Genomic DNA, 26,482 nt, shown 5'->3' with positions numbered 1-26,482 from the left:
GCCACGCCGACATTGTCTGTGATAGCCCCACTACATGCGCAGCTACTTCACGAAACAAAAGCAGGATTCTGTGGTGAAACAGCACTCGTATATATATATGTATATATATATATATATATATATATATATATATATATATATATATATGGTATATACAATAATTAATAACACTGAATTTCTAATTGAAAGACAAAGGTTGGTTGATTGCGTTTTTGTTTTCTTTTATGGTGCATTAATGCAGAATGAGGAGCCAGACATCCCAAATGAAGTGCTGGATGATGAAGGCCCCCCTGTTCCCAAAAAAAGAAATACTTCCCTGCTGAATTTACTAGGCAAGACTTTCATTAATGTCAGAGATGTTCCTAAATCCGCTGGCACCAGAGCTGAGGAAGAGATGAAGAAGTATTTGGAAACTCCATCATTGTCACTCTCAGAAGACCCCCTAACTTGGTGGAGGTCTCAGGAGACTGTCTTTCCCCTCCTTGCAAAATTGGCTAAATGCTACCTATGCATTCCTGGTACTAGTGTTGCAGCAGAGAGGGTATTCTCAACTGCTGGGGACATAGTAACTGCACAGCGGAGCATGCTAACTCCAGAACATGTAGACCAGCTTCTGTTTCTACAAAAGAACATGTACATTCCAGCAGATGGTGGACTTTAAACTCACTAATGTGCGCATACACCTGAATCTAATCTAATATATTCTGATCTGTTGTCAGTTTGACTGTAGTTGTCACAGTTCAAAAACTGTTGTCTGCTGAAATGGAAACAGTTTAGGTAAAAAGAAAATGTTCACAATTAATTATTATTTTGGATGTTACACTTGTTACAGCACTTTACAGCCCAATGTAGCAGCATTTTTATTTATTCTGATAATGGCACTTTACAACCAACTATAGCAGCTCTTATTTGGTTTTATTTAATCTACTTTTATTTAAAGTGTCAATATAAGTTGTTTAATTTAAGTTGAAAGTTTGCAGTTTATATTTGCAACAGTTTATATTTTTGTAATGTGACTTCAACTGTTATCTCAGGGCTGTATTTTGTATCAGACTGATGGAAAATAAAAAACAATCATAACGTTTTGAATCGAGAATCGTTTTGAATCGAGAATCGGATTTGAATCGAATCGTGAGCCCAAGAATCGAAATCGAATCGAATCGTTAGATTTTCTGAATCGTGCACCCCTACAAATTATGTGCACTATTTGCATATCTATGTTATACAAACAACAATCACTAGTCAAGTTTTCATATGGTTTCACATTGAACTCAAACTCAGGGTCTTTATTGCACAATGTGATTTGAAACATGAATGAATGCATTGTACTCTAAATTGGACAAATGTGATATGACGTTAATACCTTCCTAAGTAGTAAGATAGAGTAATCATTATAGTAAGAACCTGCATCACATTTTTGCTTTTCTATTTGTAGTATGGTATGATGTAACAGTTGGAGTGCTGCCTCATAGGTTTACAGTCCTGAATTCAAACCCTGGGCTCAACGCTTTACCCTACAGAGTTGGCCCATTTTCCCCATCTCTTTGTGGTTTCCCTCCACATCCCAAAGACATACATGTCAGGTTAGATGGTGTCTTTCAGTAAATACTATGGACTAGCAACTCATCCAGGGTTGTATTCTGTTTTGCAAATGACACTTCTGTCAGCTGTGTGTAATCCATTCTGGACTAAGTACAGTAGCTTAACGGATGAGTGAATGGATGGATAAATATGTTATACTGTATGCTGGAGGTCTTCTCATCTCTTATTTGATCTTATTGATAACTATGTCATTACATCACAATAGGAGAAAGGCAAGAAAATGTTTTTACATTTTTACAATATATTATATATATTGTAGTAAAAATTGTATAATATACTAAAAAGCTTTTTTCAGTTGTGAGAATGTTCACAAACCATAAACTATTGCCAGGTCACATGTATGTGCTCACAAAAATGGATTATAGATGGTTTATCATTTCACAAACTGTGTGTCTAAATACTTAATATCAAGTCCAAAAATAAATGTCTCAGTTTACAACATGCCATTTCACAGAAACACATGGCATGTATTTAATTGAAAATGTAAATGAAATTATTATATTTCTTTGCAAAATGTCAATAAAAGCTGTAAGCTAATTGTTATAAAAATACTTTAAAATATCTGGAAGCACTAGCATAACATGCTCTTAAGTAAACTTGCAAAAATTACTTGTGATTATTTTTCACATACTCCTTCTTCTGCTTTCTTTAGTACTTGTCAAGCCTGAATTTTGAGTGTCTGTCAGATTCTTCACTTCCTGCAAAAATTCTTGGGCCTTTTTAAGTTTCTCCACTGCTTCATCAAGAATTTTTTCCGCAGATGCATCTCCTGTCTTTTGTAAACTCTCAGCACCACAGCCAGTTCCTTGTAACTGGCACCTTTTGTCAGAAATTTGTTCCAAAAGTTCATCTGTTTCCAATAATTCCAAATTAAGCTGTTGCTGCAAATCATCATAGATATATTTCCCAGACTGTACTTTGATTTCAATCTGTTCTTCACTAGACACCTTGAAATCTGACTCTGCTAAAAGGTCACCCAGTGAAGAGCATCTAGGTCGTCCTACCCCAGATTTAAAGTGTCCCTCTGACTTATTATACATTTTTTGCTGTGCCAAGGTTTGTTTGCCATTTTGAATAACTTCTGTTTTATGCTCTGCAGATGTAGTAACAGGATACTTCTCAGAATGTGTTAGACTGTTATCATTTACACATCCTATTTCTACTTCTGGATATTTCTGATTTTCACACAATGCTGTGGATAAGCCTACAACAGCTTTACCTAAATTATATTCAGAAGTGCCTTTTGGAATTTCTTCTTTCACATGAGAAGAACTTGGTTCGCTACCATCTTCCTTGGTGGCTACAATAGTATCAGAACTAACTATCCTCTTTTTAGGTGATACAGGAAGTGAGGGTATAGTCTGAACAGCTTCTAAAGACTGACTTTCGAGCTTAGGAAGAGGTGCTGAGGAATTTGAAAATGTCACTGTTTTATTGGACAATTTATTCATTTTACAAGGAGGCTGAGGACGCTTGAAACCTGTGATACCTGGAGATGAATTATACATAATTTTATTGCCCGGCTCTGGAAACATATCATCATGAACAGCAATAATAGGTTTAATCTCTTGAGGCGGTGGTACTGGTGTGCCTATAGATTTATCAGGCAAAGACTGGAGAGTTGGCTCTTTAGTGACTATGTTTTTAGAGGTATCCCTCAGATTTCCTTCTGTTGATTCCTTCTCATTAACAGAAAGTGGTGGAGCTTTTAAACTTTCAAAATCATTAGGCGCCTCTTCAATAGATGGATTAGTTTTGTGAACTAAAGAAGGCAAGTTTTCATTTTTAACAATTTTTCTAAATGGGTTTGGAGAGGACTCCTCTTCTGTACTTTCTTTTGAGAGATTGATTTCTTTTGGTGGTCCAGTATAGGGTTTAAGATGTTTACTTGGTGGACATGGAGGAGGCGTATATTTACTCTTGGGTTCATCACAAACTTTTTCTTCTTTTTCAGCTTGTAGATTATTTGTTAATATGACATCTGGTTGTAATTCAAGAACTCCACTGGCTGGAGATGGAGGCTCAATATCAGTTTTGTCTTTTTCCAGAGGAAGATCTTCTGTTGTTACTTCAGCCACTGGCAGCACTGGTGTACCTTCTACTGCTGGTGGTGCAGGAGGTTTGAGAGCCTTACTTGGAGGACATGGAGGAACCACAGTGTCTGCTTCAGTTTCCAAAGGCTTATCTTCCCCTTCCTCTGTATTTACTTGCAAGCTGGGTTTGTTATCTTTTAAAGGAGGCATAGGTGGTTTCAAAATTTTCTTAGGCTGCTTGCCATCATCTTCATGATTATTGCCCTGAATGCTGCCCTCCCTGTTAGGAGGCATTTTTGATTTGTCCTCATTTTCTACTAATAACGGGGTAACTTCTTTAGATGGAGGTACAAGAGGTTTAGCTACTGTGTTAGGAAGGGGACCAGAGGGCTCAATGCAATTAGCATTTTCCTGAAGATAGTTGATATCATCTGTTTTATCATCAAGGTTCAGCCTCAAAGTACCTTCAGATGAAGTTATGGCAACCTGAAACAACAAAGAAATTTTTATAAAATGCAGATTTTTTGTGCTGGTCACTTTGGTGGTGATTTTATTGTCCCACAGTCTTCATTGTATAATTTACTAAAATGTCTCCTAATCAAAATGCATGCAATGAAGTACATGACACTTAAATTTTAGTGCTTTGAGTACTGAGAAAAGTGCTATATAAATGTAATTTATGATTATTATTATTATTACATAATTATATTTTGTTTATGCAAAAACAGTAGCTTTTTTGACACATAGAATACTGGCCATTGTGGTTAAAAGTAAATTAAAATAACATAACGATATCATAGAAAGTTCAGAAAAGTGATACGAGGCATATTTAATAACTGTAATGCATGGGTTATACAATGAAAAACAATTAAATCTTTTAAACTTAAATAAACTTTGATTTGTTCTGCTGATATAAATATTATAAATGTATGTGTTTATTAAAAATGTATTGTCACACACGCGCGCCTAGGGAGCAGCTGACAGGCTGAACGAAGTGTGATAACACAAAGAAAGCGGTTTTGTACAGGGCAATAATATCTCTCTCTCTCATTCAACAGAAAAACAGAAGAATAAACGCACCGTTTTGAAGACTGGCAGATGATTCCACGCACACGATAACAAAGCCATTACTTCCAACCTCAACTGATGACTGAACTTCCAGCTTCAACATTCCACATCATTTCCACCCGTCCGTTTTCCCAGCATTCACTCTGTATCTAATTTCCTGCCAGTTCACCATAAAAATCTATTCACCTACCGAAATGCTGTCGTCAGTTCGATTAATTTTGAATGTATCAGTCTGGAAAGGTCACTCTGGACCTTGCACTATATGGGGCTACCACTCCAAATCTTTGAGTGTGCTGTCTCTAATTCATTCTTCACAGTATGTATAAATTAAAATATGTAAATCACTATAAATTTAAATGAAAACAGAATTTTAACCAACCAGCCATACTTTCACTGCTCTAGAGTAATGCAGTTAACTACTATAATTTAAATAGTAATAAATATCTATGCATGCCTATCAGAAAATGCTAAACAGGTCATGGTTTCCTAAAAAGTGGTGTGGATGATGAAATTGCTCACATCTAAAAGACCATTACTGCCTGACTTTACTGCACTACCTGCCAACGGTAAACTGCTACTCACTATCTCCTGCCAAGAAAGTTCAGCATGTATGCTGGGGCCTCATATATAAACGGTGCGTACGCACAGAAATGTTGCGCATGAATGTTTCCACGCTCAAATCGCGATGTATAAAACCTAAACTTGGCGTAAAGCCACGCACATTTCCACGGTACCTCATACCCTGGCGTACGCAATTTCTACGCTCGGTTTTGCAGACTGGCGGCACCCAGGGTCAAAGCAGTGCTACTGTTCCTGTGTGGTTACCCTTTCTTTCTTAGACCCACATTCCTGACACGGCTTTATAAATACGCTGAAATTAACTGCATATTGTTTATTAGTGTAATGCATCTGATTGTAATTAACCTGTAGCAATATAATGGTCCAGGGAATAGCCATAGTATTCCAAATACCATAACTGCTTTAGCGTTGTTACTCTCACTGCATCTTCTTCTTCTTTCAGCTGCTCCCGTTAAGGGTTGCCACAGCGAATCATCTTTTTCCATATTACTCTCACTGCACCACTTGGAGTATTTAAATCACTGTATCTGAGTGGGGAATCGCAGCAGCAGCTGATCGAAAACAGAATTATCGGTATACAGTTTCAAGCACACACTACCTCAGCCACGGCAAAACGCGTCAAAGTCTTTCCTGTACGGACCTCGCGTTTCAGAAACAGTTTCATCCCAAGAACTATAAACGCACTCAATCAGTCCATCAAGTGCTCCTTGTAGAACTGTTTGTACTTACAAGTACAATTACCCCACTGTAAACTTACACTACAGTTATAATATTGCACAACCTGCGCCACTTTATAAAGCACGTATGATGACGATATCATTTCTAAGATGAAATGCAGCCAAATATGTTGCTTATAGTATACAGATAAAACTTTAACTTCATTTAAATAATCAGTATTGTTAATAATTAAACATGTGAGGACATGGTGCCACAGCGCTAGTTAGTTCACGGATAGCTCCAGCCTTGCGCTGTATTATCGCTGGTGCTGACGCGACACTGGAAGGGTAGACGGACAGAATGATTAAACATGTACTACGAAGATATTTCAATGTTCCTTAAAAGTTTTGAAGAATCTGCGTTCTAAGCTTACAGATGGCTTAACGTCTATTACAGAGCTGATTGTGTGGCGATTGGGTATTTGGAGAAAGAAAAGTAAGGACAGGAATTGGAGGTTTGTACGTTTGAAAGAGACAATACTTCTGTAATAAATTATTTCATCGAAGGTCGCGCATGGTGCAGCAAGCCTCTTGCATGAGATATGAACAATCACTGTGCCGCCGTGTTCCCATGTTTAATAACATGCTTTCATTCCTATCATCATGAAAAAGATATCACGTATACATCTCAGTATTTTAATTATTCAGAGAGCTGTAATATCACGAATGTAATGGATTCTGTGTCCTGTCGGAGAAAGAGAAAAAACGGAAGCACGAAGTGATTCACACACATAGAGCACATAGAAGATCAAACACAGAACAAAGCATTTAAAGTCCTACTTTAGTTACAATGAGATTTGAGAAACTAGTAAAATAAACGATTTTAAGATGAAGTTTATGATGTTCTACTTTAATGACAAAATAAACAACGTGATTAAAGTGGAAATTTCGAGATTAAAGTTGACATTTCGTGCTTTTTTCCCACTGTGTGCCTATTTTTTTTCTCTGTACCCTAATAAGCTTTCATATGACACTCAGACGGTCCGCTACGAGTCGCTTTTTCACGCCGACTTTGATATGTGACAACTTTTTTATTTTGGGCACTGTGCGACTTTGTGAACTTCAGCTTTCGAGTTTCTCCAACGCTATTTCACTCGATCAACTTTCTTTTGTTGATTATACCACTGTTTAAACCAACAAATAGTAAGTCTTTCCTTTGCCTCCACTTGGTATTCACTGAAATTCTTATATTTTCCCCCGTGTTTTTCCCATTGTCTTTTCACAGAAGGCTATTTATACCGATTTGCATATTCAAAGAGGCATAATTCTGGGAGGAGTTGGGGCGGGACAGAAGGCGCGTGCACATGCGTTACTTTTCACACTGATCGGGATTTATGTAGTGGAAGAACATGAAAGTTTGCGTATGCACAGATTCCTGCATCTGGATTTTTCTGTGCGTATGCACATTCCCGCTTTTGTGCTTACGCCATGCTATAGTGTGAGTTCTACGCACGGCGTTATACATGAGGCCCCTGGTCACTCTGCAGTATGCACTCAGCTGTGATTCTTCTTTAAATGGGGAGGCACAAAGGAAGTTGATTTCTAATTACACTTTCACATTAGCATTCAAGAACCAAAAGGATCTTGGAAATTTCTCAGCATGGTAGGTTATTTGGTAGGTGGATTCTACGCTGCCTCAACAAGAAATTGACCATGGCCATGTCCCAATCACTGACTGGCTAAGGCTCTTACCAGTAAGCACATCTTAAATTTTACAATTTTGAAATTGTATTTGTTTTTTTTTTTATTGCTGTTTTTGTGCAACTTGTTTTTTTTTGTTTTTTTTTTTCAAAATTAACAAATATGTCTACAGAACAAAAGATGTAATTCAAATACAGTAAAACCTCGATTATCCATCAAGGTTCAGGATTGAGGCTGTGACGGATAAGAGAAAAGACGGATAACAGAACAGCTACTTTACAAAAAATATACAGTAGACTAGTTTAGCAAATAGTCAATTATTTACAAAACAAACTACATTAACAAAATATAGTATTAACAAATTAAGTAATTCGTATAATATTGTAACGACCAGCATAATAAAAAAGTACAACTCAGAGGTACTGGAATTTTCTACGTTTTACTTGGAGTCTTCATTCCATAACAAGCACACCTCGACCTAAACAATAAAAGAAAGCTTTCCCTACCAATCAGTTTATCTTCTGCCACTTACATTCTTTTTTCTCTAAACCATAAGCAGTCCTGCTTATTGTTTCCTGACTCCCTACTTAAAACTTCCTTCCACCACACCATTCCTTTTTCTCCTAACTTCTCCTGTCACTCATCTTCTAAGAGGCATGTTAGCCCCTTAAAGAACAGAAGCCCTTCACCCCCCCATCACTTACAGCATTCATTCCACCTTTTCTGCTCATGCACAGTGCATAGCAAAGCTGCCTGCATGTCACAATATATTAACAAAACATAATATAGCAAAATTTAAAAAAGAAAATTGCAATATAAAAGAACATTAATAAAGAAGATTATCGCCGGTGGTTTCCATTTTTGATACATTTTTCAATTTTGTCAGTATCACGCTTTATATTGTTCACTATTATTCTTCCTACTCCGTAAATTGAAGAACTACTTGAAGTACTTTCACCATTTTGTAAATGTTTAATAATTTCAATTTTTTGTGATAATTCCAATACCACATGCATATGTTTATGGGCCATAACAATGTACTGTATAGTAGATTAATTATAACAAAAGAGAAATGCTACGAAATGCTATTAAAACTAAAAGGCATGTAACTGATAATGTGGTGCTGGAGAAGAATACTATGCACTAGCACAAGGGAGAGTTATTACAATGTGCACAGCTTACAGCGTACCACACGGCAGTAGTAGTACAGTAATAAGTACACGCTGGTGTGTGCAATTTTTTTCTTTTGGCCCTGATAGTTAATTGAGTGCCGGATAATCAAGGTTTTAATGTACTTGTTATCTTCAGCTAAGAAGAAATAGCTGACCATAAGCAAATATCTAAGAAACTGACAGAAATGTGTGTTTTGTGCGACATAAAATATTTCTTAAAAAAGAATTTTTAATACTGCTGAAGATTTAGGTAATTCATACTGCACACTCTTTTGGAAACTTGGCATACTATAAAAGGTATGAATGCCTCTAAAGTGAGAGCGATAAAAAAGAAAATAATACTAAATGTATGCAAAAAGCGGGTGAAAGCATCAGTATACAAAGGAGAGAAATAACTAATCAGAAATCAGAAACTGAATTATACTAAAGTAATATATACTTTATTGTCCAGTCCAGTTATAAATACCAATTTCTATGTTATCCTTGCTAAGTAATCTCCCCACTAATCTATAATATATTTGAAAACACTACATTTTACTTTAACTATTAAGAACTTTTAAAAAAATAATGCATGACCAAAGTTATACTGTTATCATGTATTCTCTAGCATTGTGCCATTTAAAATAGGAGTGTCTCATTAAGGAAAAGAACAATGGCTTATATTAACAACAAAGAAACGACATGTTGATTTTAAATGTTTCATCTTATGAGACTCTAATATATGCAATATAGTACATAAAAAGTCTTTGATATGGTGGTAAAATTACTTGTGAATATATGGTATCCACATGTCTTATACTAAGGTATGCAATATCAAGAGAAATATGTCTCACTTTTGCCACCTCTGACCATTCCAGAATTAAGTTATTTTACTTTACCTCATTTCAGAGATAAATGAAAGCTTTATTAATGCATTGTTATTATGACCAAAAGAAACCTTTGTTAAGGTCTTGTTGCATAACAGTATATGACTAAGAGATTAATTTTTGCATTCACCTACACTAAAGAGCTAGCATATTAGACAGAAAAGCAGTTTACCTCTTTCAAATGCAGTCTAGTTGGTGGTCTTCGTGACTGAGTCACCTTTGGCCTTGAGCGGGTCACATGCTCTAAAGAACAATTTGCATCAACTTTGACCTATAAAACAGTTAAATATATAACATTAAATTAAATAACCAACTAATGAACATCTTAATAGATAAGCCATTAGAATACAATACTATGAACAAAGTGGTTATATTAGTAATAATAATCATGTTTACTTCTCATCCTCTGGAATGTTTCTCTACCATGACTATCTTCGGGAAAGTAAAAAATCAAAGCTATATCGTTCCAGCAGATATCAGAGGTGGTATCACTACATAGATGGACTGACCTTATGAAGGTGACACATTGACAAGTACATGGTTAATGGCAAGGTAAACTGTTTCTGGTGGATTGCATTATATATAGGGCTCTCAACAATCTTGGTCTTTCTTATATTTTGGAGTGTCTATTCCGCTACATGCCTAATTGCCATCTTACATTGTCCTCTGACAATGGTTTGCTTATAATGTGAGAGCCAAGCATAAAATATGTGCATTAATGCACCAAAATCTTGAAAACTTTACCAATAGAGATACACTGGGCTTATATCATGGAATATTAAAAAAAAACAAAAAAACATCTAAAAACATACTTCATTACCTTCGCTTTTTCACCGTCGGTAACAGATTATAATAGGTACTGCTATATTACATATTTTTAAAATTTGCACTCGTCATTAACCACAACTTTTCATTAAAAGTTTCTTTTCTATTTCTGGTTTTATGTAGGGGCGGCACGGTGGCATAGTGGGTAGCGCTGCTGCCTCGCAGTTGGGAGACCTGGGGACCTGGGTTCGCTTCCCAGGTCCTCCCTGCGTGGAGTTTGCATGTTCTCCCCATGTCTGCGTGGGTTTCCTCCCACAGTCCAAAGACATGCTGGTTAGGTGGATTGGCGATTCTAAATTGGCCCTAGTGTATGCTTGGTGGGTGTGTTTGTGTGTTTCCTGCAGTGGGTTGGCACCCTGCCCAGGATTGGTTCCTGCCTTGTGCCCTGTGTTGGCTGGGATTGGCTCCGGCAGACCCCCGTGACCCCGTGTTTGGATTCAGCGGGTTGGAAAATGGATGGATGGATGGGTTTTATGTAGTGATATTGCATGCCAGTACCAACCAATCAGCTGTCTTTGATGTTGAAAGGTACATGAATATAAACCTACTGAGGTAAGCTGCTGCATCAAATCTTTTAGAATGGTATATCTTAACAATAAGGAATAACTTTATAAAATTTTCTGTATTGTAGAATGCCAAGATTTAGTTTAGTTTATCCAGCATCTCTTTGGCTAGAGTTTTTGTTATACTTTCCACCCTGGCCATCAGATTCTGACATTCACCATTATAAGTTTTAGATAGTTAACATTAATTTAATTTATGCTTAATTATATTAGGGGCTTTTTCATTGCTTATTTTTATTTCTTGTTGGTTGGTTGTTGGTTTCTTGTTGCATTGTTTGTGTAATTTTACTTATTTATTTTCTTTGTAATTGTAATTACTACCTTTACTCCTTGTACAGCACTTTGAGCTGCATTCTCTGTATGTACTGTAAAATGTGTTATATAAATAAATATTGCTGTTATTTTGTTCTCCTGTATATTTTAACCATATAGAAATTTGTGCTGGTTACAAATTTACATAAAAAGATATGAATCTTATTTAATTATCATTCCTTAACTTACTTCTGATTTGTGCTTTTTGGTGGCCTGCATTGCTACACATGTGAGTCTGCCTGCATTAATCACATATAGCTCCTCTAATTTATTTTGCATTTCTGTCATGATGCACTTTTCATTTTCAAATAAAAGTTTCAGATGCTTTGAGAAGGAGAAGTTACATTTAAAATAGTCTCTTCTTCCTCAGTTTTTCTTAACTTGGATATCAAACTTCCTTATTTATTTCCTGATTTCAAATTTAAGAAGCTCCCAGTTAATATAATATGAAATCTTAATACAAGTCCAGTATTTCCCAATTAACAGAGCAAAAGCACTTTGTCAGAGGTGTGAGAATTTATCTATGGCATTAGATGCTGATGGGAAACCATCTAAAGTGTAAATTACCTTTTGATCAGTAAATTGTGACATCAAAGGTGGGATTTATAACTCACTAACACACAGATAATACAAAATAACCAATACTTAGTATGCCATGCCATCTTTATTAGATAGATAGATAGATAGATAGATAGATAGATAGATAGATAGATAGATAGATAGATAGATAGATAGATAGATAGATAGATAGATAGATAGATAGATAGATAGATAGATAGATAGATACTTTATTAATCCCAATGGGAAATTCACAATAATTGCATAATTGCTTTCATGGCAAGTGCTCTAGATTGATTTCAAGGGTTGAATCGTATTAACACTAACATTACAAACTTAACACCGCACTGTAAATTATATTCATATGCATGAAACAGTGTTTTAGGGACCTAAATTTCCAATAATCGCAATACAATACATTATGCTCTGTACCTTTTCTAGCAATATACTAATATTCCAAATTATGAATTCTGATCAGGGAGACACTGATGCTAACATGATAAACAAGCAATGCACCACTAATTGCTTAATTAATTATTTATAAGTACACATAGTAGTGTTCTGCCCAGTCTGATACACTAATAAGCTTTTAACTGTACATCAGAGGTTTATAATTTTGGTCTATATAGAGATCCTGAACAGAGAGTCCTGGGTAACTAAGGAGCTAAAAAGTCAACTGGATGATAAAAAGACAGCTTTCAAATCAGGTGATAAAGAGGCTCTGAAGGACGCCCAGTGAATACTGAAGAAAAAGCTAAGTGAAAGAAAATGAAGCATACAAAACTAAAACAGTCTGGAATGGTCTGGGCATAATTACTGGAGTCAAGCAATCCAGTGCTATATGGGAATGTGGTCAAATGTAATGCCCTGAACCAATCTTTTAATAGCTTTTTCCTCCCACGGCCACCTTCATCCAATGACCAGTACCCGACATTGTCCTTGCTATATCAACAACTCCTACCACGTCAACTGGAATGTCCAATGATGAGTCCACCTCTGACCATCAGTATTGGCTGTCCATAACTGGTGACCAAGTGAGGAGGCAACTGAGGATGCTACACAAATGAAAATATGTGGGACTAGATGAAGTCAGTCCCTGAGTTCTTAAGGCTTGTGCTGACCAACTTTGTGTTATCCTAGGTCATATGTTCAGTCTATCCCTAAGGCTCCAGAAAGTGCTGGTTCTGCCAAAAATATCCTGCATTGTCCCTGTTCCAAAGAAGGCAGACACCTCTCCACCTAAAGACTACAGACCACTGGCACTTTGCACCTCACATCACATCATTTGAGAGGCTGGTCCTGGACTATAAAAAATCTTCTGGACCCACCGCAGTTTGCTATTGAACAAAGCTTATTCTCACTTGGACAGTGCTGGTACCACTGTGAGGATTATATTCTTCAGATTCTCTAATGCCTTCAATACCATCCATTCATCCCTGTTAAGGAGTACGTTCAGCAATATACAGGTGGATGAGTCTATGGTGACCTTGATAATGAATTTTCAATTTGGCAGACCTCAATTTGTGAGATTCAATGATCATGTCTCTGGTATGGATGTGAGAAATACAGCAGCATCACAAGAATCAGTCCTGTCTCCTTTTCTCCTCATTCTGTACACCTCAGACTATAAATAACACCAAGTCATATCACTTACAGAAATTTTCAGATGATTCTGCACTTATGGGATTGTATTGATAAGGAAGATAAGACAGAATAAAGGAGTCAGTTACAGAACTTTGTTTCTTGGTGCAAAATGAAATGTCTGCAACTGAACATCAGCAAAACCAAGGAACTAGTTATTGACTTTTGCCACACCAAAAAGCATCTATGCCTGGTTACTATTCAGAGAGTGGATATAGAGGTGGTGCACTGCTACAAGTTCTTGGCGGTCCATATCAATAACGGACTGAACCGGTCTTGTAATACAGAGTATCTGTTTAAGAAAGGGCAGAGTAGACTGCATTCTGAATCAACAAGCTAACTAAAAGGGCGGGCTCAGTTACTGGATGCACTCTGGACCCCTGGAGGTAGTAGTGAAGGAGAGAATGAAAACAAAACTGAGTGCCACAATGAGAAATGCTGTGCATCCTCTCTCTGCCATACTAATACTGAGGATCTGCAGCCAACAAATTATTCAGCAAAAGTGTGTCAAGAAACAATAATGGAGCTCCTTAATAACAACAGTAATAAGCCTGTATAATGCCTCAATGTGACTGTAGAGGCCAAGTCAGAAGTCTTTTTTTCATTTTAGTCATTCTGGTGTGGGTTCTGGCCATAGTGTGTGTGTATGTGTATATAAATATACACACATACACACAATATATACATATATACACACATACATACAATATATACATATATTGTGGGGAACAGCCCGGACACAGACAGGTAGACATGATGATTTAACCACACACACATTTATTTACAATATATACAATGTCCATAAGTGCACAAACCCAGTGCCGCAGCACCAATCACCCCTTAAGTCCTTGGCCACACAACACAATGCCTTCAGTCTCTGGTCCGCCTCCACTTCTCTCCTCTGAGCTCCGTCCTACTTCCACCCGACTCTTGCCATTGACTGGAGGGAGGCGGCCCCTTTTATACATCCCGGATGGGTTCCAGGTGCTTCCGGACACTCTTCCGTCGACACTCCCCTTTGTGGCAGAAGTGCCGGCTGCGCAACAAGCCCTCCTCCGGTCCTCCTGGGCATCCCAGCCGGGCATGAACCCCAGCCGGGTGCCACAATATATATATATATATACAGTGTATGTATATATATATATATATATATATATATATATATATATATATATATATATATATATATATATACAGTATATATATATATATATATATATATATATATATATATATATATATATATATATATCTATACTAATAAAAGGCAAAGCCCTCACTGACTGACTGACTCACTCACTCACTCATCACTAATTCTCCAACTTCCCGTGTAGGTAGAAGGCTGAAATTTGGCAGGCTCATTCCTTACAGCTTACTTACAAAAGTTAGGCAGGTTTCATTTCGAAATTCTACGTGTAATGGTCATAACTGGAACCTGTTATTTGTCCATATACTCTAATGGAGGAGGCGGAGTCACGTATCGCGTCATCACGCCTCCTACGTAATCACGTGAACTGAAAACAAGGAAGAGATTTACAGCACGAGTCAAACGCGGGAACGAAGGTAAATGACGTTAATTGTTGAGTGTCTTTTAATACTGTGTAAGCATACATATTAACACATGTGCAATTAAACGTGTGCATTTACGGGGTGATTTCGTAGGCTTAAAAGCTCGCCTTTTATTAAAAAGGTAAATGCAAACTGTTTTCATTCTGAAGGGCACAAACCACGTTAGATTTCAGCCGTTAAACGCGCAAAAATGTCGGTACACCAGATAAATAAGCGCAACATATTATCAGTTGTATTGCATGCTTACAATACATATAGAAATGTGTTAATCGTTAACTAATAGTATGGGATGGTGTTTTTCGACTCGCGCCTTGATTTAAACGATTGCATGTCTTGGTGGGTTTGCGTAGCTTATTGTCAATATCTTTACACCTCTTTTTAAGACTTATTGACTGAAACGGGCTTTCACGAAAAAAGTTAGGGCTTTGCTACAGGATACACCCTCCACAAGTTAAGGAAGTAAAAATAAAAGGTATATATTTCTGTTTTATTTAAACCTTTTAAGTTCGTATGCATAGCCCCATTTAGCTGTTTTAGTTTTTTTTTTCTTTCTTCAGTAATATTTAATCTCCTTAAAGAAAAACAACATATGCATTTTACTTTTTTTGTATCTCTTTAGTAATATTTTAGTGTAAAAGGATAACCAGTATTTAAACCTTTTATGTTACTTTATAAAGTTATTTTACACAATGTTGAAAAATTAATAAGAAAGCTACATATTTTGGCAGCTGCTGCTCTAATTTTCAATGAAATGAAAAAAGCTCTCCAAGAGAAAACCTCAATGAAGAAGAAACAGTTTGCACTATCTAAAAAGGAGAAACCCTCATTTATAAAGGTTTGCTGCAGATGACTTAACTGAAAATAAATGAATAGTTCCTATGTGTATAATACATATTTATCTATTTGACTTATGCCTTTATTCCAGCAACATGCAACATCTGAGGTACAATTTCTTACATTACTTTTATTTTTTGCAGCACAGGCAGGTGAAGTGACTTCCTCAGGGTCACACAGTGGTGTCAGTACCAGGATTTGAACTGACAAGCTCCGGGTTTGCTGAAATATTACTGAAGAAAGAAAAAAAATGAAAACGGGCAAATGGGGCTATGCATACAAATGTCCATCCATCCATTATCCAACCCGCTATATCCTAAATACAGGAGCCAATCCCTACCAACACAGGGCACAAGGCAGGAAACAAACCCCGGGCAAGGTGCCAGCCCACCGCAGGGCGCACACACCCAAACACCACGGACAATTTAGAATCGCAAATGCACCTAACCTGCATGTCTTTGGACTGTGGGAGGAAACCGGAGTACCCGGAGGAAACCCAGACAGACACGGGGAGAACATTCAAACTCCATGCAGGGAAGCGAACCCGGGTCTCCTAACTGGCACCTTTCACTGCGCCACCATACCGCCCGCATACAAACTTAAAAGGTTTAAATAAAACAGAAATATATACCTTTATTTTTACTTCCTTAACTTGTGGAGGGTGTATCCTGTAGCAAAGCCCTAACTTTTTTCATGAAAGCCCCTTTCAGTCAATAAGCCTTAAAAACAGGTGTAAAGCTAAACTTGCAGCACCGCTATTCAATTACACTTGCCTAACACCTCTCCTAAGGGGAAATACTGTGGGATCTGGGAATCCGTCAAAGCACCAATCACAGGCCCGATTAGAAAGCGGGAAGCTGTGATTTGTCGTCTCCCTCCCATGTAACAATCACAGCCCGTGTTACAACGCACTATGTATGTATGTGTATATATGTGTATGTGTGTGTGTATGTATGTGTGTATATGTATGTGTATATATATGTTGATATGTGTGTGTGTATATATATATATATATATATATATATATATATATATATATATATATGTGTGGATGTGTATATGTATATATATATATGTATATATATGTATATGTAGATATGTGTATATGTAGATATGTATATGTATATATATGTTTACATAACCTCTTTAACACACTACTTCTCCGCTGCGTAGCGCCGGTATTTTGCTAGTATGTATATATATATATATATATATATATATATATATATATATATATATATATATATATATGTATAAAATCCTAAGCCTAAAAGTGCAACGATTTTAAGTCACTTTTTTGTCACGCTGTAAATCAGGCTTATTTTAAAACCTACAAATATATGTTTGGTATCATTCTTTTCAGAATTTATTGATCTTTAATTTGATGTTCTTAGATTTTCAGATTCTTATTCTGTTTTTAAATTATAAACTAAAATATCAACTCACGTCCCGCGAGACTAGACTTTGTGCCAAGAGATTTAACCACGCCCTGGGCTGGAAATAAAAAACAAAGATTTTTTTTCTCTGAACTTTGAAATACTCACTCTTGTCTGTGGCATGTCTACTGCTGTTATTTTACTTGGTGACCTTAATATTCATGTGGATTCTGACTGTCCATCAGCTTGTGAGCTACATTTAATACTGGATTGTTTCAGTTTTGGTTGGTGGTTTTTCAACCCATTCTAAGGGACATATTCTGGATCTTGTATGTTCCACTGGTCTGCAGAAAGTCTGTACATCCGGTACTGTTACTGGTATCTCCGATCACAAGCTGACTGAATTTACCTTCACTTATCACCTCCCTAAAATAAGTCTAAAATCTAAAATAACCTATCATAATATCAAGAACATTGATCAGTTATCCTTCTCTGTCTGTTGGTGCTTCCTGTCTCCATAATGTTTCTGGGTTGTCTTGCCCTATGCAGATTTTATCTCTATATAATTCCACATTGTCACAAATATTGGATCATTATGCACCTATTAAATCCTTGGCTGTTCCTACTACCTGGTCATCTCCATGGTTTACAGCAGAATTGTGTACCATGAAAAAATCTGGTCACCGCTTGAAAAGACTCTGGAAGAAGACTGGTCTGGCTTTTCACACCCTGGCTTACACCGAACACCTGAAGGAATACAGATGTGCCTTATCGGCAGCACATTCAAAGTACTCTTATTGACTTTGGTACTTGTTGCCCTAGATCTGTTTTTAATACAGTTAACAGACTTTGTCAACCTGCTGTTAAAAATCCTTATTTCTCTGTTTAGCACTGTAATCTATTTTTGGACTATTTTCAGTCAAAAATTATGACCATATATCAAAGTTTCTCTACTAACCATTCCTCATCTCTGTTGACTGATTATACTTCTAAACCTACAGTTTACTTATCTAAATTTAACCCCACTACACCAACTTATATTGCTGAAGTAATATCTAAATTAAATCAATCTACCTGCCACATAGATCCTGCCCCTACTTTACTGATTAAGGCTTGCACTGACAAACTTTCTGCCCTCATTTCTCACTTTATCAACTGTAGTTTCAGCACCTGTGTTGTTCCAAGTGATTTAAAAACTGCTGCTGTAATCCCTGTTTAAAAAAAAACCTGGCTCAGATCCCTTACAGCTCAAATATTATCGCCCAATTTCTAATCTTCCATTTTTGACTAAGATCTTAGAAAATGTTGTTGCTGCTCAACTCCATGATTATTTAAATTTACATAACCTACTTGAGCCTTTTCAATATGGATTCAGAGCCCTACATAGCACTGAAACTGCTTTAATTAAGGTAGCCAATGACTTACTTATAACCGCAGATTCTAGGATGGCCGCTATTCTAGTTCTTCTTGACTTGATGCAACTGCAACATCTTCACCTGCTGCACTGACCGACTGCATTTGGGAAATCAATCACTGGATGACAGATAATTTTTTACAACTCAAACCTGATAAAACACATCTAATTGGTACTCTCTGGCAGTGTCTTAAATTGGTTTGAATCCTACCTGGCAAGTAGAAAATTCTTTGTTAGTTGTGGTAATTACAACTCAAGGACACATGATATCCAATATAGTGTTCCACAAGCCTCTATCCTGGGTCCGCTGCTTTTCTCAATCTACATGCTTCTGTTAGGTCAGATTATCTCAGGGCACAACGTGAGCTACCACAGCTATGCTGATGACACACAGCTGTATTTATCAATAGCACCCGATGACCCCGATTCTATTGATTCACTAACACAATGTCTGACTTGTATTTCAGAATGGATGAATAGTAACTTTCTCAAGCTAAATAAAGAGAAAACTGAAATCTTAGTGATTGGCAATAATGGATACAATGAGGCTATTAGAAATAAACTGGATATATTAGAATTAAAAGTCAAGACGGAGGTAAAAAGCTTAGGGGTAACTTTTGACTGTAATCTGAATTTTAAATCGCATATTAATCAGATCACTAGGACAGCATTTTTCACTTAAGAAACATAGCAAAAGTTAGACCTCTTATATCATTGAAAGATGCTGAGAAATTAGTTTACGCGTTTGTTTTCAGTCGACTAGATTACTGTAATGCAGTCCTCTCAGGAATACCCAAAAAAGTCATAAATAGTGCAGAATGCAGCTGCTAGAATCCTAACAAGGAAAAGAAAATCTGAGCACATTTCGCCAGTTTTGATGTCACTACACTGGTTACCTGTGTCATTCAGAATTGACTTTAAAATTCTGCTTATGGTTTATAAAGCCTTAAATAATCTCGTCCCATCTTATATATCGGAATATCTGACATCTTATATTCCAAATCGTAATCTCAGATCCTCAAATTAGTGTCTCCTTAGAATTCCAAGAGCAAAACTTAAAAGAAGTGATGAGGCGGCCTTCTGCTGTTATGCACCTAAAATCTGGAATAGCCTACCAATAGGAATTCGGCAGGCTAATACAGTGGAGCACTTCAAAAAACTGCTGAAAACACATTATTTTAACATGGCCTTCTCATAATTTCACTGTAATTTAATCCTATTACTCTGTATATCCAATTCATTATAATAACTATCCATGGTAGCTCTAAAATCTATACTAACCCTTATTCTCTCTTCTGTTTCTTTGTCCGGTGTCCTTTTACTCAAAATACCATGATGTTCCAACAGTGAAGACTTAAAAGCCAGAAGTCTGCATGTCCATCATCATCAAGTCCTTCTGTCAGAACCCTAGACACAAGAGGACTATTTCATTTATGTTAGGTAGAATGTCCAGAGGGGACTGGGCGGTCTCGTGGCCTGGAACCCCTGCAGATTTTATTTTTTTCTCCAGCCATCTGGAGTTTTATTTTGTATTTTCTGTCCACCCTGGCCATCGGACCTTACTCTTTTTTTTATGTTAACTAATATTGTCTTATTTTAATTTCTTATGTTGTTATATTTTTTTTTATTTACTGTTCTTCATTATGTAAATCACTTTGAGCTACTTTTTTGTATGAAAATGTGCTATAGAAAGAAATGTTATTATTATTATTATTATTATTACCAAATCTATCCTCTCTACCCTTCGTGGGCTAAAAATTGACATTGATGGGATCCTGGTTCAACCCTCAGCTTCAGTCCGTAATTTGGGTGTCATCTTTGATCAGCTTCTTACTTTTCAATCATATATTAGCTCAATAGTACAGACGGCCTTTTTTCATCTTTGCAACATTGCTCATCTGCATTCTTTCCTCAGTTTGAAAGATACTGAGACACTCATTCACGCCTTCATCACTACCCCTCTGGACTATTGCAATGCTTTGTTTTATGGCCTCCCGACTAAACATATCAATAGATTACAATATGTTCAGAATTCTGCTGCTCGTTTACTTACACACACTAAAAAATCTGCTCACCTCACTCCTGTCCTCTATGATTTACATTGGTTACCAGTTTCTTCTTGAATCAAATATAAAATTATCTTTCTCACCTTTAAAGCCCTTCATGGGTTAGCCCCTCATTATTTGAGCTGCTGCTTCCTTACACTCCTGCCTGTGCATTACGAACATCGGACGCTAAGTTACTCACTGTACCTAAATACAGGTTAATAACTATGGGTGGCAGAGCTTTCAGAGTGATAGCCCCTAAAATTTGGAATTCTCTCCCTCTCAGCCTTCGTGAGGAATAATCTATTATTAATTTCAAACTCCTGTTATGCTAGGGTGTTGTACCGTGTTAGCCATTATGAATGTAGAGAAAAGCCAAGCAAAATGACACCTTTTATTGGCTAACTAGAAAGATTACAATATGCAAGCTTTCGAGGCAACTCAGGCCCCTTCTTCAGGCAAGATGTAATCATTGATTACATCTTGCCTGAAGAAGGGGCCTGAGTTGCCTCGAAAGCTTGCATATTGTAATCTTTCTAGTTAGCCAATAAAAGGTGTCATTTTGCTTGGCTTTTCTCTAAACTCCTGTTAAAAACACATCTTTTCAATGAGTGTTATTCTTTTTCGTGCATGTAATTTCTACTGCCATGTTAATGTGTATATTGAATTGGCATTTGTGGCAGTCTCTCAGTCAGGGAAAGGTATAGGGAAATTTGTCACCCATCCCACTTCTGCTTAATGACATAGAGTTCAAATTGCTCTTTTAAAGATGATTGGCTAAAACAAACTTAATCACAAAAAAGGCTGGCCATCATGGCCATGCACTTCTAAATCAAATGCCTAATAATAAGGTAAAACAGTTTAGTCAAAAATGTTTAAATTAATTTCAAGTCCAACCATCAAGCAGGTAGTTCATGTAATGGCCTCATTTCCTGGAGGTCTGTATATCTGCATGAGAGACCATCTAATTTGGTACCTGAAGAGAAGTGTAACTGAAATTGACAAAAAAAGAAATGTCTTGTTTGTGTTAGAGCAAAAAACAAGAAGAGTTTGCCCAGCAGTCCAATAGAAAGGTAACATGCATCCCAAAAATAGTATAAGTGAAGATTCCAGCATATAGAGGGATACCAACTGTTGGATCATTGTTTAATGTCATATAAATGTCAGAGTTAAAGGTGTCCAACTGTTTTGAGCACATTTTGCAGCCCTGATTCAGTATACCAGGTGTGCTAGACAAGAGAAAAACAGCGTAGGTCATGGTTTAATGCTATGACTTTTTAAGCTACAGTAATCCCTCGCTACTTCGCGGTTCACTTTTCGCGGATTCACGACTTCGCGGATTTTATATGTAAGCATATCCAAATATATAACGTGGATTTTTCACTGCTTCGCGGGTTTCTGCGGACAATGGGTCTTTTTACTTGCTTCTTAAGTTGGTTTGCCCAGTTGATTTCATACAAGAGATGCTATTGGCGGATGGCTGAGAAGCTACCCAATCAGAGCACGCAGTTAAGTTCCTGTGTGCTGCTGATTGGCTCAGTGACAGAGCATTGCATTAACCAGGAAGTCTCATCTCACTCATGCAGCATTAACGTGCTGCTGCACAGAAGATGCAAATGATTGCAGAAAAGGTAAAAGTTTTGGATATGTTGAAGGAAGGGAACAGCTACACTGCTGGAGGACACCATTACAGCATAAATGAGTCCACGATTCTTTTTATCTAAAAAGGAGGAAAAGCATATAAGATCTACGGCCGCAGTGTCCTTTAGGCAGGGTGCAAAACGAGTTGCAAGTGGACGTGATAAGGCAGTAGTCTGGATGGAATCTGCTTTAGGAATCTTTGCAACAAGGTCGACGACATCATGACTGCCTACAAGCTGCTACGTGTACTTCGCCATACAGTAAGTGTAAACTTATCTACCGATTTCATATTGCTTAGCAGTCGTCCCTGTTATTAATAGAGTAAATGGTGGGTTGTAAACAATACAGGGAGGGTTTAAAAACGTCCAAATACACGTTAAATAATTAAATAAATATGGTGTCTCTACTTCGCGGAAATTCAGTTATCGCGGTCAGCCTTGGAACCTATCTCCCGCGATAAGTGAGGGATTACTGTATTCCGATTTAAACCCAGCTAGTACCAAGGGCTTCACTAGCTTTAACACTTACTATTGCTTTAATTCCCCACATATTAATGTCCATACTACAAATATGTTAAAATGAAATGTTTGTGTATGGGGGTCCCCCATGGGTTTTCATGCAATTGCCCACGCACATCAGAGCACAGAGCACACTGGGCTCTCGAAGACTGGCGCTGAATGCCTGAGATCAGGGGCTAAACTCAACAGATGCACAGCCCAAATGATGGCCCTGGCTGGTACCCTATTTTTTGGATACCATACCTATATACCACACCTTTGCCAAATGGATTTAATGACATTTCTCATAACTCTATTACTTAAGCAGTTTTTGTGATAAGAGGTCCTTTGCGAAGTGCAATTTTAATAAATAGTTGGGAGTCCCAGAGCATGCAGGCTCCAAGCAGATGCAGGTGCAGGTGTGAGCATGCATGCACCAGTCCGAGGCTGATTGGGGTGCTATGCTGATCACGCATTTACATGCAAATGTGAGTGGGTCAGTCAAGTGCTCCATTCAAATGGTGAATGCAAGGTCCTGGTGGGATAAGCTGAGATGGCAGATTTTAGAAACTGATTTGATTGTTTTAAAAGAAGATGCTACATGTATTTTTAACCTTGATTTAATTAGATCTATTTATTGATTTTAACTTCCACTTTGTACAACATTTTATGGATTATTCATTATTTGAAGAAATTTGCACTGCAATTTTGGACACCATTGTTTGTTTTAAATAAAAGCACTAGACACTTTGCACCAACCCCTTGCTGACTGTGTGTGTCCTTACTTGTCATGGCTCATCCTCGGGTACATTATCAGCAGTTCTGGGTTCAAGAGGCTCCCCAAAGCAACCAGGAAGTGTGGAGCCAACCCGGACTGTGACAGTGTAGCTATAAAGGACACGTTTGATATTTTTCAAGCGAAAGATATTTCAATCATTGCATGTATTCATTGCCATATGGATTTTTTTCTTCTAACATGATGCAATTTTGGCTTTAAAATGGAGGTGAAGGGTACCAAGGTCAAATGTGAAAATAAAAGCATTGAAACCATAAAAATATACTGAATAAGTCCACTTTGAAGCAGCAAAGGTTTCAGTTTAAGAAAGAGTGACTTCTGCATATCTGAAGAATGCTTTTGACAACAAACGAAAACTGGGAGTAATAAGGTTTATCACAGATTCTTGGTACTTTCTTCTTATGGTAAAGATACATTTCAGGTTTGCTGCTGCTATCGCGGGTGCAGGTTTGACATTTACCTTAGGCCCACATACTGAATCTTAATGCAGAGAAAATGTAAACAATTTTACCACAAGTCTGCTACATTGCAAAATGTGAAAAAGTGAAAGGGTCTGAATATTTTCTATACCCTCTTTATATGTGTGAATGTTCACTGTGCTTTGCTTGTCCCAATGGGAAGGAAAACAAAATAAACTGAACAGAAGTTAACATTTGAGGAATATTCATGGAAATTATCCACCTGAAAGATCATAGTATGCTCACAGTAATATTGCTGTAACTGAAACTGAAGCTTCAAAAATATATGGGGATAATCACGATTACCATTTTAATTTATTATTAGGGATTCCTTTTGTCATTTTCTGCCTAAACTTGATGGACAATAGGGGGGTTAGCTCAAAACACTAGCAACTTACCTCATCAAAGATTTTATTCTTTGCCTTGTTGATGCCTTCAGAAAATGCTTTAATCCATTCCTGCTTCTCTTCTGCAGTCTGTGCTTGAAATTTTATATCAGGCACCTGCAAAAAGATTGTTGATGGTTTTAATATAAGAACATGAGCTTCAAATTATGTCAAAACATATAAAAAAGCATTTTTTTACCATAAAAACTAAAATTTTATATATATAAAATGCAAACATATAATTAAGGTAATCAACTAATCTTAAATTCCCTGGAATATAATCTAGCAACACTTAACAGAGAGGTCTCCGACTTTCCTTATGGGAGACCCAGAGGCCTACAAAACAGCTAATTCCACGCTAAAGAAAGCCATTAAGGAGGCAAAGTGCTGCTACTAAGCAAAAGAGGAGCATTTTAACAGCTCTGACTCCTGACACATGTGACAGGGCATTAGGTCCATCACAGACTACAAGGGTAACACCTGCTAAAACCAACATTGGAAACTCATTTCTTCCTGATGATCTCACCTCTTCACATGACCTGACAAGGAGAGCAACCAACTTATTTCTAAACTAACACAGCACAACACTACATTATGCACTCTGGTGCTGAATGCACATGAGATGAGATGGGCTCTAAGCCACATTAACCCTAATAAGGCAGTTGGCCCTGATGGTGTTTCTTGGATGGGTCCTGAAGCATTGTGAGAAATAGCTGACAAGCAGTGTTCACCAGCCTGTTTAATATCTCTCTAGAATAGGCCACTGTCCCCACTTCCATGAAGTCCACTGCGATTGCCTAGATTCCTAAACAGACAGTGGTGCGGTCCCTGAGAGATTATTGCCTGGTGGCCCTGACCCCTATTGCTATGAAGTGCTTTCAGTGACTTGTCCACAGACACAGCAGCATCCCCTCCTCCCTAGACCAATACCTCTTCACTTTTAGGGCAAACAGGTCAACTGAGGATGCTGCCTTTCACACTGCCCTGTCCCCTCTCATACCATTGACTACAGCTCTGTCTTCAACACCACCCCCAACAAACCAAACAACTTGGGTCTCAAGTTAAACCTGTATAACTAGATTTTAGATTTTCTCATTAACAGACCACTTATGGGTATGGGTAATCACTAGGGAATCTGGACATTTTTCATTCCCGCATTCCCGGGAATGAAACTGCTGTAATTCCCGTGAAAACGAGAACAGCCTGGCTCGCATATATAGTGTGTAAAAGTGTAAAAATCGATCAAGAAATAACAGAGTTATAGTTGAAAATAATTAAAGTGGCGCCATTGCTACAGCTTGCACTTCATCAGAAAACAGCTTTGAACAGCAACTTGAAATTGCAATGCGTCAGTCTGTTGCATCCGCATTATCTGTGCCAAGAAACCTGCCATCACAGAATGATGACAAGAAACTGGATGCATCAATAAAAGCTGAAATGGCGGTGTTTCAGAGCAACGGCAAGCGCGGGTGTTGTTTAGAACAAGTGTATCAGTATCTGATGATTGTGCCGCCTACTTCAGTGGAGGCAGAGCATGCTTTCTCAGCGGCTGGCGTACTTCTGCACGAAGGTGCGCTCTTGCCTGGATGACTGCACGCTGGACACGTTGTGCTTTCTATGCTCTTATTACCGCAACTAAAGATACATGTACTTATATGACAGCATGAACTGCATGTAGAAAAGGTTAGTCTTTTATTTGTGTCAACATATTGCAGTAGTTTTATTAGAAATAAGTGTCTGTCGTTCTAAAACCGTTCACATGTGAGATGCCCATGCACTGTGTCATCCCCGGGAGCCCGGGATTCCCAGGAATGAAATGCGGGATTCCCGAATTCCTGGGAATGGATAAACCTGTCCGGGAATGGATTCCCTAGTAAGCACTTCTCTTCA

The 26,482-nt window shown here is 37.5% G+C and overlaps 1 protein-coding gene across 1 annotated transcript in view; it reads right to left on the bottom strand.

The window, feature by feature from the left end:
• plekho2 (pleckstrin homology domain containing, family O member 2) overlaps positions 1–26,482 on the bottom strand; it is a 275,925-nt gene that overhangs the window by 11,384 nt on the left and 238,059 nt on the right. Inside the window, exons 4-6 of the mRNA XM_028823815.2 lie at positions 24,605–24,709; positions 9,850–9,948; positions 1,186–4,121 (exon numbers count right to left, since the gene is read on the bottom strand). Coding sequence (XP_028679648.2) covers positions 2,226–4,121; positions 9,850–9,948; positions 24,605–24,709 — 2,100 coding nt within the window. The 3' untranslated portion in view covers positions 1,186–2,225. The remainder of the gene's footprint in view (positions 1–1,185; positions 4,122–9,849; positions 9,949–24,604; positions 24,710–26,482) is intronic.

Source organism: Erpetoichthys calabaricus, chromosome 17 (genome assembly GCF_900747795.2).
Source record: "Erpetoichthys calabaricus chromosome 17, fErpCal1.3, whole genome shotgun sequence".
NCBI lineage: Eukaryota > Metazoa > Chordata > Cladistia > Polypteriformes > Polypteridae > Erpetoichthys > Erpetoichthys calabaricus.
Note: the sequence above shows the minus strand (reverse complement) of the source record. Positions and strands in the feature narration are given on the sequence as shown.